At 45.7% G+C, this 19,203-nt stretch overlaps 1 protein-coding gene across 1 annotated transcript; it reads right to left on the bottom strand.

Moving 5' to 3' along the window:
* Positions 1 to 617: 617 nt before the first annotated feature.
* LOC129463027 (interferon-induced transmembrane protein 3-like) lies at positions 618 to 8,640 on the bottom strand. Its single transcript, XM_055243458.1, has 4 exons — positions 8,262 to 8,640; positions 5,668 to 5,684; positions 5,071 to 5,177; positions 618 to 756 (listed from the first exon to the last, which is right to left on the bottom strand). Exons 1-4 carry the CDS (start codon positions 8,638 to 8,640, stop codon positions 618 to 620), a joined length of 642 nt encoding a protein of 213 aa, XP_055099433.1.
* Positions 8,641 to 19,203: the final 10,563 nt, after the last annotated feature.

The raw sequence follows: 19,203 nt of genomic DNA, 5'->3' as shown, positions 1-19,203 counted from the left end.
TCTACTGTTCCCCCCACTGACTTGACAAGCCTAGTGCCAGACCTGAGGTCCACAAACAGCTCCAGAAAGCCCCAGAAGCAAGTAGCAAAAGGCCACTCCAATCTTGCCTTCAGGCCACACCGTGCGCACAGCAGGTCCCCATGCGGGACGTGCTTTGCTGCCCTCTGCTGGCCACATCCCACTTCCCACACTCCCAGGCATTGGCCTCTCCTGCTGCACCCCAGGAGCTGTTCTTGCACTTTTCCTCTGCTTCCCTCTTCCCTCTTGACAGCACTGTTTTTAAGAGAGAAGGTGGCAAGGAAAAGGGAGACTGCATCTTTTCAAAAGGAAAACGTGATCTGGAAGAAGCAGTTTCTTTTTTAGATCATTATATATTTCCTTCAAAAACATAAAGGTATCCTGTAGTGTTCTTCACACTTCATTCATGACTTGTATCCTGTGGGGCATTTGTTAAATATACAAGTTACCAGGCCTCTCTGCTGCAAATTCTGGGTCAGTAGGTAACAGTTGCAAGCCCAGGAATCTGTGTTTAACAAGCTCCACATTCTTGTCTCCTCTCCCCGGAGGAAGTTTGAGAAATACAGCTAGGAAGCTGTGCATCTTGAATGTGGAGATGCTCAACTGGCCACCTGGGACCTTGTTAAATCCTGATTCTGATCCAGTAGGTCCGAGTTGAGGCCTGATAGCCCACACCTGTAACAGGATTCCAGCTGCTGCTGCTCTTGTTGCTGCTGCTCGTGTTGCTGCTGCTGCTGCCTAGGGCCACGCTTTGAGTAGCAGGGTTGTAGTTATGCGGGGTCCACACCCTCAGCTGTAGCCTTAACTAAGCACACCCATGCTATTTAGAATCACTAAGCACTCTTGCTGCCCACCACTCCTGCCAAGGCTGCTCTAAAAAGCAAATTCGAATGATTTCTTTTGTCTGGAAAAGCAAGGATGCCCCCTTTTGACAGCTCAAAATATTTTCTGTAAAATGCCTGGAGAGGAATAGTAGATATATTTTCTCCCAAAACAACGTTTTTTAAGTCATTATTGGTAAGAAAGAATTCATTTCTCTAATAAACTGTGTAGCCCTGTGTGTTGAAACCATGTAGAGACCCTGGCCATTTACACAACAAATATGATAGGGAGTGACTGAGTGCCACTATCTAAGAGGGTGACCTCTGAAGATTGTCCTGAAGATGAACCACGCAGGGAGAGCTGGGGCTTGGGAAGTGAGCAGTTGCCTTTGAGACCTGTCTGTGGTGTCCGATCTTTAAACTCAAGCTTCTGTCTTTAATTTCCTAACCCTTTCCTGCACTGGTTTCCAGCAAGCATTTTTACTGCTGTCAGATCGAACAGTCATGCTGGCTCAGGTTGTCACTGCTCCTAGCTGTGCCCTGTGATTCTCTGGAAGTTTGTGAGGAAAGGTAGTGGATGAGGAGGGACTCTATTGTATCAGCTTTGGTTAAACTCTGCGTTTGAAACTTTCTCTTTTTATTTATTTATTTATTCTTTTTTTTTTTGAGACGGAGTCTCGCTCTGTCACCCAGGCTGTAGTGCAGTGGCACGATCTCGGCTCACTGCAAGCTCCACCTCCCAGGTTCATGCCATTCTCCTGCCTCAGCCTCTCCGAGTAGCTGGGACTACAGGTGCCCGCCACCACGCCCGGCTAATTTTTTGTATTTTTAGTAGAGACGGGGTTTCACCATGTGAGCCAGGATGGTCTCGATCTCCTGACCTCGTGATCCGCCCGCCTTGGCCTCCCAAAGTGCTGGGATTACAGGCGTGAGCCACCACGCCCGGCCTAACTTTCTCTTTTTAAAGATGAACTTTGGATTTACCCAAGGTTATGCCTTAATTTCCCAAGACATCATGAGACTGCATCATAAACTGTGCAATTTCCAGACACCGATGAAATTGCATTCATGAAACAGAGCCCTTTTGGGGGGGGGATATCTTAAATGATCAAAATGTAACATACGCACTAGTGGATAAAAATTATCTGACCATTCTGTTTCTGGCTTAATTTCCAAGAGCTCAGAGTAAGAGTCTAACTTCTATCTACACAGCTTACATGATGGCAGATTGGTGCTGACGGAGTTGTTTTCTTTTGTCTTGTTTGAAGGCCAAGGATATAATACATTTTTACAGTTAATACCTTCCCATCCTCTCCCCTGAATTTTCAAAATACTCCTTCGATAGTTAGCTATATAGCTGCCATTAAAGTCAAATTTCCTTAGATGAGGAAGTCACTGAATGCCTAATTACACATGCAATGCTGGAAAAAATATTAAGACTGCGTTTACATTGCCAGCTTTCTTTTCCCATTACACAACAGAAGATTTATCCTTTCATCTTGTACATGAGCGTTGCTCTTGCAAGCTTGTGATTCCATGTAACATATATTAGTATATCATTCACTATTAGCACCAACCTTGACAATCTGGAAGTTATGCCTCTCTCAATGTTATATATAGTCTTTCTTCTGAGCTAGAAACAAACCAAACCAAAAATAATCACCAAATCCCACATCCTGGCTGTCACTTACCCAGACAAAGTGACATTGCAATCCCAGGGCCCCACAGATCTCTTGTGAGCTGTGTGGATTCCTGCCATGGGCTGCACCCACGTAACTCTCAAATGCAGTTCACTGGCAGAAAGCCCATTTAAACCTTTATCCAGTGGTATGCTCGTGGTTTTTTCTGGACAGGTTTCTTCTGCCTATGGAAATAAGTGAGTGCTCCGTGATCAGTCACTATGCAAGGGTCAATCTAGGTCCTACTGAAAGTGACCCAGGAACACGCGTAACGCATGTGTATATACATCCGACTATGTTAATTTTCAAATGCTTAGACTTTGAAACATCCATGCAGTTTGAACAGAAGCAAAGCCCAATACCTACATTCTCAAACTCCAAGGTCAGAAAGTAACTAAAGAAAAACTGCAACCTTTAATTGGGCTGCTGCCAAGGCCTCCGGTGTGTGGGTGTCACCTGGTTTTCCCAGATGTCAGCAGAGAGACAGGATTTGATAGATAGATAACTTAGTCCACAACTCTTGGGAACTGCTACTGCAATGTTTGGACTGCCTACCAATTCACATTGCTAGCGGGTTCCCAATAAACGCAGCTGACAGACTGTCGAGCTGTGAGGCAGGTCTACTGGGGGAACAATTTGCTGAGTGGCCCAGCAAACGTCATCATGTCACGCGGAGCCTCAACAACTCATTTGGGGAGTGATCCAACTTCCAGCCTTGTGCCTCCCGCGATTCTGCCAGGAGAAACCAAGTCATGACAATTCAGTGCCCTGAACACTGGTATGAGAGGACTGGGGCTGCAGAATGTGGCCTGAGAGTTCTCTGCTTCTCATAGCTGCTGTCACACATGGCCCCAGCTCTCACTTCCCAGGCTCCTCATGCGAGTCCTATGATTGTAAGAGTGGGAGTAAGAGGTGAAACCCCAGGGAGAGGGAGGTGGGGGCCTGTCTTCCTGGGATTCAAAGAGTAGGATGAAACCTCCTGTTGGGTGGCACCAGCCAGCACTGTCTCCTTAGAGCCTGGGCATCAATTCATAGCCCCGTTACAAGGAGAGATGCCCCAGAGACAGATTCACTAAGTCCCTGGGGTTCTTCTCAGGCCTGGGGCTGCACCTCCCTAGAGTGACATTCATGACCCCTGCCCAGAGAGCCAATTTGAGGACCGCTATGCCACAAGGGTGACAAAGGCAAATAACATATAAATATTTTTGTGCAAATACAGTTGTTTCAACCTCCTGGACCTCCTGAAAAGGTCTTAGGAACTCCCAGAGGTCTGTGGACCACACTTGGACAATCCCTGACCTGTCTCATGATTCTGCTTTTTTTTTAGAGACGGAGTTTTGCTCTTGTTGCCCAAGCTGGAGTGCGATGGCACGATCTCAGCTCACCACAACATCCATCTCCTGGATTCAAGCAATTCTTCTGCCTCAGCCTCCCGAGTAGCTGGGATTACAAGCATGCATCACCACACCCAGCTATTTTTTTGTATTTTTAGTAGAGATGGGGTTTCTCCATGTTGGTCAGGCTGATCTCGAACTCCTGACCTCATGTGATCCACCCGCCTCAGCCTCCTAAAGTGCTGGGATTACAGGAGTGAGACACCGCGCCCGGCCATGATTCTGCTTTTATCACCTTGTCTCGTGTATTTGTTTGTCTACTTGGCATCCCCACCACCTGGCTATAAGCCCTATAAAAGCAATCACTTCGCCTTTTTCTCCCTTGTAACCACAGTTTCAGGAGTGAAAAAGAATGCTTGGAACATATATGTGCATAGTAAGTGTTTGTTACATGAATGAGTAAACGACTGGGGTAATGTAGCAAAATAGACCCTCCCAGGACCAGTGCCAGGATTTCTGTGATCACACAGGTAGAACACATTACATAGCACCTGCAGGGCACGTGGTCTGCACTCAATACCTGTACTCTCCATCTTGGCTGAGAGGTTGTTTGCTGATGGACTGAATCCTCCCAGTCCCGACAGCCTTCATTGGCCAGGTCATGGCTAGGGATCTGGGTTCTTGCAGCCCCTTCTCAAGGAAAGATCACAGAGAAATCCTGGCTGCTCCTCAAGCACAAGTACACCCCTGAAATAGGAGTGCGGCAGAAATTCCTCCTTCCCGCAGCTGGTGTCTCTCCAAACTCAACCAATGTCCAAGTCCCCCAGTGCTGACTGCAGTTGGCTCGAGTCAACCGCTGCTTAATCTGAATCTCAGTGTGAAGCCAAGAAGAGAATTAGTAGAGCCAGAAGATGAAGTCATTTTGGTCTGGTCTTATGCAAACTTTTTCAAAAGTCAGTTTTATGGGATCTTTCCTGATTGGCGTGTCCTTCCCAGTCTACACACATTTTCCCGACAGAATGTCCCTCTGCACTCCCTAAATCTACAATACAGGCAGGTCACCCTTCCTCTGTCTTACCTGCTTTGGCCAGTTCATATCAGACAATGGTAAAAATAAAATAAAATACTGGGAGGACATGTACTCTGACCACAGAGCTCCCTTAGTCAGCAGGTGTGAGTTTCGCTTTATAAACTCAGGATACAAAGAAAATGCCATACTGATTTTCTAGGCACTCATCCTGTCTGGTGGCATATTCAGCACCAGGTGTCATGATGACACCCTTTCCCTGGCAATGGCCACGGTGGTCAATACTTAGAGGAGCTGTCTGCAGGGGAATGAAGACCTCAAGGTAGCAGGGAGCTATCTTGTTTGTTTCTTTTCTTTTCTTTTCTTTTCTTTTCCTTTCTTTTTCTTTTCTTTTGTTTTTGAGACAGAGTCTCACTCTGTCACCCAGGCTGGAGTGCAGTGGTGCAATCTCAGCTCACTGCAACCTCTGCCTCCTGGGTTCAAGTGATTCTCCTGCCTCAGCCTCCTAGTAGCTGGGATTACAAGCACCCACCACCAAGCTTGGCTAATTTTTGTATTTTTAGTAGAGACGGGGTTTCACCATGTTGGCCAGGCTGATCTCGAACTCCTGACCTCAAGTGATCCATCTGCCTCGGCCTCCCAAGTGCTGGGATTACAGGCATGAGCTACTGTGCCTGGCCAGAAGCAGGCAGCTATCTAAGGAGATGGAGACTGATGAGGAAAGGAGCTTTTTTTAGATGGGATAGCCAGAGAAGACTTCTTTGAGGAGATGGCATTTAAGCAGATACGTGAATGACATAAAGATCTGCAAGAAAAGCATCAGGCAAAAGAAGAAACATAAAGATCTGAGGCAGGGCTGAGCTGGGCATGTCAAGGAAAAGCACAAAGGCTGGTGTGATCAGAACGGTGTGAGAGTGAGGTTGAGAGGGAGGTGGGGGCCTGTCTTTGTTAAGCCTTGTAGGTATTGGTAAGCAGGTGGTTTCATCCAGAGTGTGATGGATGCCATTGGATGGCTGTGAGTAGGGATGACCTGGCTGACTTGATCTTTGTAAAGAGCACTCTCAGCCAGGCACGGTGGCTCACGCCTGTGGTCCCAGCTACTCAGAAGGCTGAGGCAGGAGGATTGAGCCCAGGAATTTGAGGCTGCAGTGAGCTTTGATTACACCACTGAACTCCAGCCCGGGCAACAGAGCGGGGCCCTGTCTCTAAAATGATAACTAACTAAAGAAATAAATAAATAGCACTCTCACTGCTATGCAGAAAATAGACTGCGGGTATGGGAAAGGAGCAAGAATGATGGCAGAAAAACCAGAAGACAGGCAGCCATGACAGGAGTCCAGGTAAGAGAGGGGTGACTTGGACTAGGGGAGCAGCAGAGGACATGGTGAGAAGAGAAGTCGTTTGACCAAGATATGTTTTGGATTTCTTTTTGCTGGTTTTGTGTGTGTGTGTGTGTTGTTGTTGTTTTTTTTTTAATTTTTTAGGGTCTCACTATGTTGCCCAGGCTGATCTTGAACTCCTGGACTCAAATGCTCTGCCCACCTCAGCCTCCCAAAGTGCTGGGATTATGGACATGAGTCATTGTGCCTGACCAACCAAGATATATTTTGGAAATGAAATTGGATGATGTGGTTGGATTAATGTAAGTGTCAGGGGAATAGCCTAACCAAGGATGACCCCTGGGTGTTCAACCCGAGCAAAATCTAGCTGAATCTTCGTAGTATATATTGAAATGGAGAAGACTAAGGTAGGAGATTTGAAGGATAAAAGCAAGTTCTGTTTTGAAGAGATCCAATTTGAGACACTTATTGGACTTCCAATGGGAAGTCTCAGATAGATGGGTAAACATATGCAAGTACGAAGCTCCAGGGTGTTGCAGAGGTTGCAGCTGAAGATATGTACAGTTGACTGTGTTATCCAGGGGGATTGGTTCCAGGACCTCCTGGGGATACCAAAATCCACAGATGCTCAATTTCCTGATACAAAATGGTGTAGTAGGCCAGGTGCAGTGCCTCATCATACCTGGTAATCCCAGTATTTTGGAAATCCGAGGTGAGAGGATCACTTGAGCCCAGGGGTTGGAGACCGGCCTGGGCAATATGGTGGAACTCCATCTCTATGAAAAATACAAAAATTAGCCCAGTGTGGTGGTTCACGCCTGTAGCTCCAGCTACTCAGGAGGCTGAGGCAAGAGGATTGCTTGAGCCAGACATGTCAAAGCTGCAGTGAGCCATGATTGCACCACTGTACTCCACCCTGGGTGACAGTCTCAAAAATAAACAAAAAAAAATGGTGTAGTATTTGCTTATAACCAATGCATATTCTCCTGTGTACTTTTTTTTTTTTTTTTTGAGATAAAGTCTCACTCTGTCACCCAGGCTGGAGTGTAGTGCTCACTGCAACCTCCACCTCCCAGGTTCAAGTTATTCTCCTGCCTCAGCCTCCCAAGTAGCAGCTAACTTTTGTATTTTTAGTAGAGACAGGGTTTTGCCATGTTGGCCAGGCTGGTCTTGAACTCCTGACCTCAAGTGATCCACCCGCCTCAGCCTCCCAGAGTGCTGGGATTACAGGCATGAGCCACTGCATCTGGCTTGTGTACTTTAAATCATAGTTTAATTACTGATATGGTACCTAATACAATGCAAATGCTATGTAAATAGTTGTTACACTTTATCGTTTAATTGTCATTCTTGCTATAATGACAAGAAAAGTCTGTACATGTTCAGTACAAACACATTTTTTTTCTGAATATTTTTGATCCACAGTTGGTTGACTCCATATACGCAGAACCCACGGATATGGAGAGCCAATAGATATTGGCAAATAGATGGTATTTGAACCCACATGACCGCATGTCACCCAAGAGAATGTAAGTAGAGAAGAAAGAAAAGAACTGAGCCCAAGGGCACACAACAGTTAGAGGTGAGAAAGAGATGCCAGAAAAAGATACTGAGAGATGGCAGGAAAGACAGAGAGGGCTTCAAGGAGAAGGGATTAATCATATCAAATCCTACTGAGAATTTAAGTAAGATAAGGCTTGAGAATTGACCAGTGGATTAGGCAAAGTTTTGACCTTGATAAGAACATTTTCAGCAAAGTGGCAGGGATAAAAGTCTGGCTGAAGTGGGTTCAGAGTATAAAGACCTCTGGGCTGAATGTGGAAGACGGAACAGCTGCATTTCTTTCTTTCCTTCTTTTTTCCAGGAACACGTGCACTTTATTGAATGCCATTGTAGAAAAGTGTGAGAGAATAAAGGGCTGATACAGAACTCAGGCCCAGGGTGCAGGGCCTGCAATGGACGGCGAGTACCTGGGCGCTACTGCTGGCCTTGGAGATTCTTTATCATTTGAGAAATTGCTTGGAATATTATCATAGAACTACTGGTGAAAAGGATGATGAGTGTTCTGGTCACATGGATGCCCAGGATGAAGGTGCAAACATTCAGGCACTTGGCAGTGGAGGCGTAGGCCTGGGCCCCGGTCAGGTCGCCAACCATCTTCCTGTCCCTAGACTTCACGGAGTAGGTGAATGCTATGAAGCCCAGGTAGCACCAATTCATGAAGAGGGTGTTGAACAGGGACCAGAAGACATGGTCGGGCACAGTGGTCTCACTGTGGATGTGGATCACAGTGGATGTCGGGGGAGCAGGATTGCGGGGCACCCTCAGCACAGCCACTTTATGCTCCTCCTTGAGCATTTCATAGTTGAGGGGGTGGCTGGTGTTGGCAGGAGTGAAGAAGGTTTGGACAGCGTGATTCATGGTGTCCAGGGAAGATCAGTTGTGGTCGGGATGGTGGGATGGTTCCCCAGCTGTATTTATTTCTGTTTCCTCTTGAATTCTCACTAAAATGACAACAAAGGGTTTAAAATGCATAAACCTATGGAACAGAGAAAACAAGAGCAGTGATAGGAGAATACAAGAGATGTCAATACAATTTTGGAATCTAGCAAGTAGATGGATGAGGCCGGGCACAGTGGCTCACGCCTATAATCACAGCACTTTGGGAGGCTGAGGCAGGTGGATCTCCTGAGGTCAGGAGTTCTAGACCAGCCTGGCCAACAAGGTGAAATCCTGTCTCTACTAAAAATACAAAAAATTAGCTGGGCATGGTGGTGTGTGCCTGTAGTCCCAGCTACTCAGGAGGCTGAGGCAGGAGTATCGCTTGAACCTGGGAGGCACAGGTAGCAGTAAGCCAAGACTGTGCCATTGCACTCCAGCCAGTGTGACAGAGCGAAACTCTGTCTCAAAAAAGAAAAGTAGATGGATGAGTTGTAAGTGACTCCGAAGCCTGAAGAAAATTGAAAGTTGAGGATCTATATTCTAGAGGAGCAAGAAGTGGTCTAATTCATACCAAAGAACCTCAGGAAGGTTCAGGAGTTGAAGGTACCAAGTACTTGGGAAGGTGAGGTTGCTAGAAGGAGATGAAAGCAGGAATGAGTGAAAATCTTCATAGGAAGAAAAAGACTCCTAGATCCTCTCCTCACCCCCACACAGCTGGGTGACTTCCCCTCTACCACCCAATCAAAAGACTAGAACCTCAGCCAGGCCTGGTGACTCATGCCTATAACCCCAGCACTTTGGGAGGCTGAGGCAGGTGGATCATTTGAGGTCATGAGTTCAACACCAGCCTGGCCAACATGGTGAAACCCATTTCTACTAAAATAAAATTTAAAAAAATTAGCTGCACGTGGTGGTGTGTGCCTGTAATCCCAGCTACTTGGGAGGCTGAGGCAGGAGAATAGCTTGAGCCTGGGAGGTGGAGATTGCAGTGAGCAGAGATCGCAGCACTGCATTCCAGCCTGGGCAATAGAGTGAGACTCAAGAAAGAAAGAAGGAAAGGAATGAAGGAAGGAAGGAGGAAGGAAGGAAGGAAGGAAGGAAGGAAGGAAGGAAGGAAGGAGAGATTGGGAAGATGATAAGAAAAAACAGGGTAAAAAGACCAGTTTCTCGGCCGGGCGCAGTGGCTCATGCTTGTAATCCCAGCACTTTGGGAGGCCGAGGCGGGCGGATCACGAGGTCAGGAGATCGAGGCCACGGTGAAACTCTGTCTCTACTAAAAATACAAAAAATTAGCTGGGCGTGGTGGCGGGCGCCTGTAGTCCCAGCTACTCGGAGAGGCTGAGGCAGGAGAATGGCGTAAACCCGGGAGGCGGAGCTTGCAGTGAGCTGAGATCGTGCCACTGCACTCCAGCCTGGGCGACAGAGCGAGACTCCGTCTCAAAAAAAAAAAAAAAAAAAAAAAAGGCCAGTTTCTCATTGAAAGAAAGAGGAAGAAGAACGAAAGGAAGGAAGGAAGGAAGGAAGGAAGGAAGGAAGGAAGGAAGGAAGGAAGGAAGGAAGGAAAAAGAAAAGAAGAGAAGAGAAAAGAGAAAAGAAAAGAAGAGAGAAATAATGGGAGGATGGTAAGAAGAAACAGAGGGCAAAAAGACCAATTCCTTATGCCCCACAACAGGAAGTCAATATATAATACATAAAACCAAAAAATCAAGAAGTAGCAGTACATATGTTATTTGGGAAAAAAAATAGAGTTAAAGAAAACCTGAAGAAACAGTTTAAAAATGGAAAGAAGTTGCTTTTGGGGGGAAGAAATTGGATAATCCTTTTTATTCTAAGCCTTGTAAAACTGTTCGATTTTAATTTTTTTACATATTTATAACTATTTACATGATGTTTTAAAACAATACATGTACAGCTTTGATAAAATAAATTTTAATGTTTAAAAAATAAAGAGAAAGAAAATAAGAGATGAGAGAGAGAAGACAAGTAAAGACGCAACAGGACTATTGAAAAGTCTGGACTTGGTACAGACAGCAAACAGCTTTAATTTTCTTCCATTGTTGCTTTCAATCACTTTCCAATTGAATTTCATTTTCCTGTTACTTAATGAAATATTGAGCAGATTTCCTAACTTTCTGGTGACTTTCGACTACTAACTCTATCCCATTTTAAGTGCTAATCTCATCAATAATTTTAATCTCGCTCCCACCCACTCCCACAAGGCAACTGGCTTTTGGAGTTGGAGTGTGGACCCGGAGGAGTCTGTTCTTTTCAACTCCTGCTGCCAGTTTCCTGAGGTGGGATACCTGACCTTGGCTCAGACCTCTTCCACCCCCTCAGCTTCCCCTCCCGCTTCATCCCTGACAGTCCTGGTCGGTGAGCTCAAAACCTTTCCCTGGGTTTCCTTGAATCACAAAAACATAACACTCCCAACAGGCTGCCTGCTGCAGCCTCCGCTCTGCCTGACCGCCCCCCAGCTCCCATGTCCCCCTCTCAGATGGGCAGAGGGAGACAGATGCCCAGCTGGAGAAAGGACATCATCTCTCCACTCGCAGTCACAGGTGGATCTCTGGGGCCCCTCACTTGCTTTACAGGAGGAGAATGAAGGGCACAGCTCTCCCCACTAGGCTGACAGCCAGTATGATCCCTCTATTTTTTTCTTTTTAATATAAATTAAGGATTGATAGGAAAAGTGAAGTGACAGCTGGGGAAAACAGAGACAGTTAAACAATCTTTTTTTTTTTTTTTTGAGACAGAGTCTTGCTCTGTCACCCAGGCTGGAGTGCAGTGGTGTGATCTCGGCTCACTGCAAACTCTGCTTCCCGGGTTCATGCCATTCTCCTGCCTCAACCTCCCGAATAGCTGGAACTACAGGCACCCACCACCACTGCCAGCTAATTTTTTTGTATTTTTAGTAGAGACGAGGTTTCACTGTGTTAGCCAGGATGGTCTCGATCTCCTGACCTCGTGATCTGCTCATCTCTGCCTCCCAAAGTGCTGGGATTACAGGCGAGAGCCACCGCACCCGGCCTAAACCATCTCTTAATACACTTCTTTGTCTCCATCTTTGGTCCTCAGTTCCAGGACCACAGAGAAAGTCCCACCCAATATGTTATTTCAGGATTTCTTGGAGTGTTGCTGTTGAGAGAAGCAGAGAAATGGTTGCTGGAGAAGGATATGGGATCAGAAAGGCATTTCCTTTATTTATTTCTTTCTCTTTCTTTCTTTTTATTTCTTCCTTCTTTTTTTTAGGCTGCAATGTAGTCGCACAATCATACCTCATTGCAGCTTCGGGTGAGCACCAGCACACCTAGCTTTTTCTTTTTTTTTTCATTACTTTTGTAGAGATGTAGTCTCGCTATGTTGCCCAACCTGGTCTCAAACTCCTGGCCTCAAGTGATTTTCCCATCTTGGCCTCCCAAAGGGCTGGGATTACAGGCATGAGCCACCATGCTGGGCCCAGGGAGGTATTTTCTTAACTGGGAAGTATTGCCACATGCTTGTACACTGATGGGAATAACCCAGTAGCGGGGGACAGACAATGACACAGAGAAAGGGGATGACTGCAGGAGCAAGTCCTTAAGCAGGCAAGAAGGGGTGGACCAGGGAATACACAGTGCCAGTGATAGGAGCAAGGATGGGACATTCGTTGCAACTCTCCAAAAGGCAGAGCATAGGCAGCTACCAATGAAGGTACATTTGAAGATTCTGAATCATTCTCTGCTGATTGTTTTTATTTCTTCAGTGAAAAAAGGAGCCACAAGCCAAGTGTAGTGGCACACACCTGTAGTCCCAGCTATTTGGGAAGCTGAGGCAGGAGGGTGTCTTGAACCGGGGAGTTCCAGGTTACAGTGAGCTATGATCGCACCACTGCACTCCAGCCTGGGCTACAGAGTGAGACTCCATCTCAAAAAAATAAAAATAAAAAATCATGCCCGTAATACCAGCACTTTGGGAGGCAGAGGCAGGTGGATCACTTGAGGTCAGGAGTGCAAGACCAGCCTGGCCAACATGGCAAAACCCCGTCTCTACTAAAAATACAAAAATCAGCTGGGTGTGGTGGCACACGTCTATAACCCCAGCTACTCGGGAGACTGAGGCAGAGAATTGCTTGACTTGGGAAGGCGGAGATTGCAGTGAGCCCAGATGGTGCCATTGCACTCCAGCCTGGGCAACACAGCAAGACTCCATTTTGAACTCCTCACCTCGGCCTCCCAAAGTGCTGGGATTACAGGTGTGAGCCAACACACCCTGCCGAGACTCTGTCTCAAAAAAATAAAATAATAAAAGATAAAATTTTTTAAAAAAAACTTTAAAAATAAAATAAAATAAAAATAAAAAGAGACAAAAGGAGCCAGGCCAAGAACTAAGAGTGAGAAGGAGAGAGGTGATATTGAAAGGTTGATGACAGAGGAAAAAGCTATAATGTAGTCATTTCAAAGGGGGAGAGCAACTTGACCATGGCAATAATCTGGACAACTGCAAGAGGCTGTGGGCTCCTGACATTCACCATCCTATATGGGCTTTTTTCCAGCCACAGCCAGCTGCTCAGGTGCAGACAGGGAATGAAGGGTGAGGGGTGCCAAGTGCATCAGATGTGGGGATTTGCCAGGGAAATGTGGATGGAGAGAGAGGCAGGTGAATTGAATGTCATATCAAGGTGTGATGTCAGGGATGAACCATGGAATCCAAACTGATCAAGGTGGGAAGAAGGGAGACAAGGAGGTCATAGGAAAGTGAGTAATTGAGGGGAGGTCGGTGGACTGGGGTCCCAGTGGGAAGAATGCTGGAGCATGTCAACAGACTGAACATTTGGGAGTTTTTCTGGGATTTCCTCCATACCATGAAACACTTGTTCCCACTGTTCTTGCTGTAATTCCCTAGCATTGCCTCACTTACCATCTTTCTGTGGCTTCTCTTTATGTTAGGTTAGTAGCCTCTGCCACCTCAGATGTATGCCTGCCTCAACCTCTCTGATATGTGAGATTCATAGCTTCCCCAGACCCTACCTCACTTTCATTAGGAAGGAAACCTATTTCCTTTCCTCATTATCCATTTTATTTTTATTTTTCTTTAAGATGGAGTCTTGCTCTGTCTCCCAGGCTGGAGTGCAGTGGGGCGATCTCGGCTCACTGCTAACTCCACCTCCCGGGTTCAAGCAATTCTCCTGTTTTGGCCTCCCGAGTAGCTGGGACTACAGGCGTGCACCATTGCGCCTGGCTAATTTTTGTGTTTTTAGTAGAAACGGGGTTTCACCATGTTGGCCAGGCTGGTTTGAACTCCTGACCTCAGGTGATCCACCCGCCTCAGCCTCCCAAAGTGCTGGGATTACAGGCGTGAGCCACCACAACTGGCCTCATTATCCATTTCCTTCCCCTCTCTTGGTTCTCTTTCTCCCTAACATCCACCTCTCTCTCCATGGGCCACCCAGAGGCCTCGTAGAAGCTTTCTTTCTCCAACCAACCCATTGACTCCTCTTCCTGTGGTGCCTCCCACACCACCATGGTTGTGTCCTAGTTTTTCTATTGACTTCTTTTCAAATTTTTGTTCATCAGATCAGAACGACAAGTGGTTGCACATAAAGTTTACAGGGGAAGTGTGTGACCACCATCCTCTTTACAGGAAATAACTGGCAGTAGTAGAGAATTAATCCAGTCTGCAGCTGGGAAAGGTGGCTCATGCCTGTAATCCCAGCACTTTGGGAGGCCAAGGTGGGCAGATCATGAGGTCGGGAGATCAAGACCATCCTGGCTAACACAGTGAAACCCTATCTCTACTAAAAAAATACAAAAATTAGCTGGGTGTGGTGGCGGGTGCCTGTAGTCCCAGCTACTCGGGAGGCTGAGGCAGGAAAATGGCGTGAACCCAGGAGGCAGAGCTTGCAGTGAGCTGAGATCGTGCCACTGCACTCCAGCCTGGGCAACAGAGCCAGACTCCATCTCAAAAAAAAAAAACAAAAAAGAGTGAGAGAGAGAGAATTAATACACTCTGCAATACCTCATGTAGTCAGAGAGAGAGAGCATTGTCTGCGTGTATCTCCTATGGTAGTAGAATTCCCCAGGGCCTGGCTTGCTTGGCAAGGGGCTAATGCAGGGCAATAGCCGACAATAGCTGGCTCTGGGTGTCCACTTAAAAGCCCCAAACTCATTCGCTTTAAAATAATTGTTCTGTTTCCTATAATAGCAATAGTTTTAATGTAGCAAAGATGGTTCACTGGATCTGCTATGGTTCGACTGTGTCACCTCCAAAATGTAGTTGTTGAAACTTAATGGCCGACATGGTTTGGCTATGTGTCCCCACCCAAATCTCATGTCAAGTTGTAATTCCCCATGTTGGGGAGGGACCGGGTGGAAGGTGATTGAATCATGGGGAAGGATTTTCCCCTTGCTTTTCTCATGATAGTAAGTGAGTTCTCATGAGCTCTGGTTGTTTAAAAGTGTGTTGCACATCCCACCTTACTCTGTCTCTCCTGTTGCCGTCTAAAGATGTACTTGCTTCCCCTTTTCCCTTCCACCATGATTGTAAGTTCCCTGAGGCCTCCCCAGCCATGCTGCCTGTACAGCCTGTGGAACTGTGAGCCAATTAAACCTCTTTTCTTTATAAATTACATGCTGAGGTAGTTCTTTATGGCAGTGTGAGAATGGACTAATACAATGGCCAATTGATAGTATTAAGAGGTGGGGCCTTTAAGAGGTGAGTAGGCCATGGGGGCTTTTTCCTCATGAATGGGATTAAGGCCTTTGTAAAGGAAGCCTCACACAGCATTCCTCCCCTCCATAGCATACAGCCACAAGGTGCCATCTTGGAATCAAAGAGCAGCCTTCACCATCCAAACCTGCTTGTACCTTGATCTTCAACTTCTCAGCTGTGAAAACTGTGAGAAATAAGTTTGTGTTCTTTATAAATTACCCAGTCTCAGGTATTGTGTTATAGCAACACAAACAGCTAAGACAACATCTCAAAATTTATTCTCTTCTTTTTAAATAATAACACCCCTAATTTTTAGCTGGACACATGGGTATCCAAAATAAAAACCAGACTCATTTGTAGCTAGGTGTGGCCATAAATCTAAATCCTGAGCACAATGGGGTGTGATTTCTGGTCATACCCTTAAAAGTATCTGGTCATACCTTACAAGTCACGCCTTCACCCTTTTTCTTGCCTCTACCCCACTGCTTGGAATGGCAAAGAAACAGGGCAGAAAGAGCCAAGGTCTCTGCATGATCTTGTGGATCAGAGCCACTATACCTGCCCTGGGCCATCTTCACAAGACAGAAATAAGCTTCCATGTTGTTCAGCACACTGTTACTTTGGGGCTCTGTTACTTTCACCTGAGATTGTATCCTAACTAATACACCTTCATCCCTCTCTTTCTTTAGCTATGTAGGTGACAGACACATACAAATTGCCTAATGCATGCTTTGCTCTTTCCATCCTTCATTCCATTCTTGAATCCATCATTGATAAGATTGTTACCTTGGTGATTTTCTTCTTAATAATAGAGCATTTAAAATTTATATCAGGCTGAGCACTGTGGCTCACACCTGTAATCCCAACACTTTGAGTGGCCAAGGCAGGCAGATCACCTGAGGTCAGGAGTTCGAGACCAGCCTGGCCAACGTGGTGAAACCCCGTCTCTACTAAAAATACAAAAATTAGCCGGGCATAGTGGCAGGCGCCTGTAATCCCAGCTACTCGGGAGGCTGAGGCAGGAGAGTCACTTGAACCTGGGAGGTGGAGGTGCAGTGAGCCAAGATCTCACCATTGCACTCCAGCCTGGGTGACAGAACAAGACTCTGTCTCTAAAAAACAAAAAAATTATATCAAAGGTAAGTCCGAATCTTCTTTCTGAATTTCTGGAGTCTACAGTTGCAATGGCTAGATCCTATTCCCAAGCGTATGGTGATAAATGAATGTCTTTGGGTAAGTTAGATAGCAAATACTGGAGTAATTGAACAATAATTTTTGAATAGCAGTCTTTAAACAGAACTAGTTGTATTTAATTCTGAGTATTCCAATAGAAATGGTTTCCTTTACAGTATGCCATCTTGCCCTTTCCCCATTTGTACTGTTATTGCTAAACCACCCCCATTTTAATTATCATTTAATTATCTTCATCTACAGTTGAGTGCCCCCCTTCTGTTGGAAAGCTTATTTTATACAAACCAAACCATGGGTAATTACCTATCAAAAGCAGATTTATCTAAATTCCCACTGAAACTAGATGAAGCAGTTCCCTTAAGTCATAAAATCATTCAAAATTAGATCCAGGAAAAAGGACAGCATTGAATTTGAATTTATAGAATACCAACAACATTATAGGTACCATCGGGAATCAATGCCTATTCATATTTCCTGCTAGGGGAGTACAGAGTCTTAGTTCTAAATTCATCCTCCAGAATGTAAATCGTGGCAGGTACTGCAGGTGGACTCATTCACCATCTTTTCCCAGCCCACATTATCTTGACTTTATCTACTATACAGACTGGGGAGGCCACGCACAGTGGCTCATGCCTGTAATCCCAAAACTTTGGGAGGCCGAGGCAGATGGATCATGAGATCACGGATTCCAGACCAGCCTGCCCAACATAGTGAAACTCCATCTCTACTAAAAATACAATAATTAGCCGGGTGTGGTGGCACGCACCTGTAGTCCCAGCTACTTGGGAGGCTGAGGCAAGAGAATTGCTTGAACCCAGGAGGCAGAGGTTGCAGTGAGCAGAGACCACACCATTGCACTCCAGCCTGGGCAACAGAGCGAGACTCCATCTCAAAGAAAAAAAAGAAAGACTGGAGAAAAAATTAAAACCTCATTTTCTCAGCCCCATCCCATTCCCTTGCAGTAAGGACACATGATATGACATAGTTCCTGTCAGTGAGACACATGTACAAATCCCCTATTTAAAAACATGAACTAGCCAGGTGTGGTGGCTCACCCCTGTACTCCCAGCACTTTGGGAGGCCAAGATGGGCAGATCACTTGAGGACAGGAGTTCAAGACCAGCCTGGCCAATATGGTGAAACCTTGTCTCTACTAAAAATACAAAAATTAGCTGAGCATGGTGGTGTGCACTTGTAATCCCAGCTACTCAAAAGGCTGAGACAAGAGAATCACTTGAACCTGGGAGATGGAGGTTGCAGTGAGTCGAGAATGCACCACTGCACTTCAGCCTGGGCCGCAGAGTCAGACTCCGTCTCAAAAAAATAAAAACACGAATTACCAACATTTCCACTCCTATGTATATTCCCCAAAAAAATTGAAAGCAAGGACTCAAACAAATACTTGTTCACCAATATTCATTGCAGCATTACTCACAATAGCCAAAAGGTGGAAACACCCTGTGTAGATGAATGGATAAACAAAATGTGGTATATATACACCTATGATGTAATATTATTTAACCATAAACAGGAAAGAAATTCTGCTACATGCTACAATAGGGATAAACTTTAGAAACAATTATGCTAAGTGAAATAAGCCCAACACAGAAGGACAAATACTGCATTATTCCAATTATACGAGACACCAAGAATAAGCAAATACAGAGACAGAAAGTAGAAGAAGAGGTTACCAGGGGCTGGGAGGCAGGAGGAATGGGAAGTTGTTGAATGTGTATGGAGTTTCTGTTTGCAATGATGAACCAGTTCTGGAATAGACAGTGCTGGTGGCTGCACAACATTGTGAATGTGTATAACGCCACTCAATCATACACTCAAAATGGTTACAGTAGTAAACGTTTTGTTATATATGTTTTACTACAAAAAAATACAAATTTTTAAATCCTTATGCTTATTTTCTACCTAACAAATTGTTAGTCTCGGTCTCTCAATCCTATATTTTGTATAAAGATTCCATATGTTACTGACTTTAAATAGGATTCTAGCTTACTACTGAAGGTGTTTTGAAGGCAGTTCATTTTACCTGAGGCTAACTAGAAGTGAAACCGATAATAAATAATGACTGGCCAGGTGCGGTGGCTCACGCCTATAATCCCAGCACTTTGGGAGGCCAAGGTGGGTGCATCATTTGAGGTCAGGAGTTCAAGACCAGCCTGACCAATATGGTGAAACCCCGTCTCTACTAAACATGCAAAAAAAATTAGCCGGACGTGGTGGCGGGCGCCTGTAATCCCAGCTACTCATGAGGCTGAGGCAGGAGAATCGTTGAACCCAGGAGGCAGATGTTGCAGTGAGCCAAGATCATGCCATGGCACTCCAGCCTGGGCAACAAGAGTGAAACGCCATCTCAAATAAATAAATAAATACAGAGGTCTGTGGCTCCCTAAATATCTGCTTTGCTTTTCCATCTTGAAGACACGGAGAACAGAAGGGATTGGAGAGAAAGAGGAGGAAATATGTGCAACCTTCCATTTTGTGCTGACCAAGGCAGGAGCACCCACAGGAGGCAGGAGATGCCTGTGGCAGATGATCAGGAAGAAGAGATATTCTTTCCAGAAGCTTAAGGTGCTCCTCCATTTGGAGGTGTCTTACCACAAGATTTAACCTGCCTAGTTGGGAATCACGTTGATGACACGCGGTGCCAGC

The sequence above is a fragment of the Symphalangus syndactylus genome, chromosome 14 (genome assembly GCF_028878055.3).
Source record: "Symphalangus syndactylus isolate Jambi chromosome 14, NHGRI_mSymSyn1-v2.1_pri, whole genome shotgun sequence".
Taxonomy (NCBI): domain Eukaryota; kingdom Metazoa; phylum Chordata; class Mammalia; order Primates; family Hylobatidae; genus Symphalangus; species Symphalangus syndactylus.
This window is presented reverse-complemented; position numbering and strand designations above follow the sequence as displayed.

Excerpts from the sequence above, each read along its gene's own strand:
- LOC129463027 (XM_055243458.1), bottom strand. The coding sequence starts at position 8,640 with ATGAATCACGCTGTCCAAACCTTCTTCACTCCTGCCAACACCAGCCAC. Across the intron at positions 757-5,070 it reads GATGAGTGCCTAGAAAATCA|GCAGCAGCAGCAGCAACACG; the intron begins GTATGGCATTTT and ends GCGTGGCCCTAG.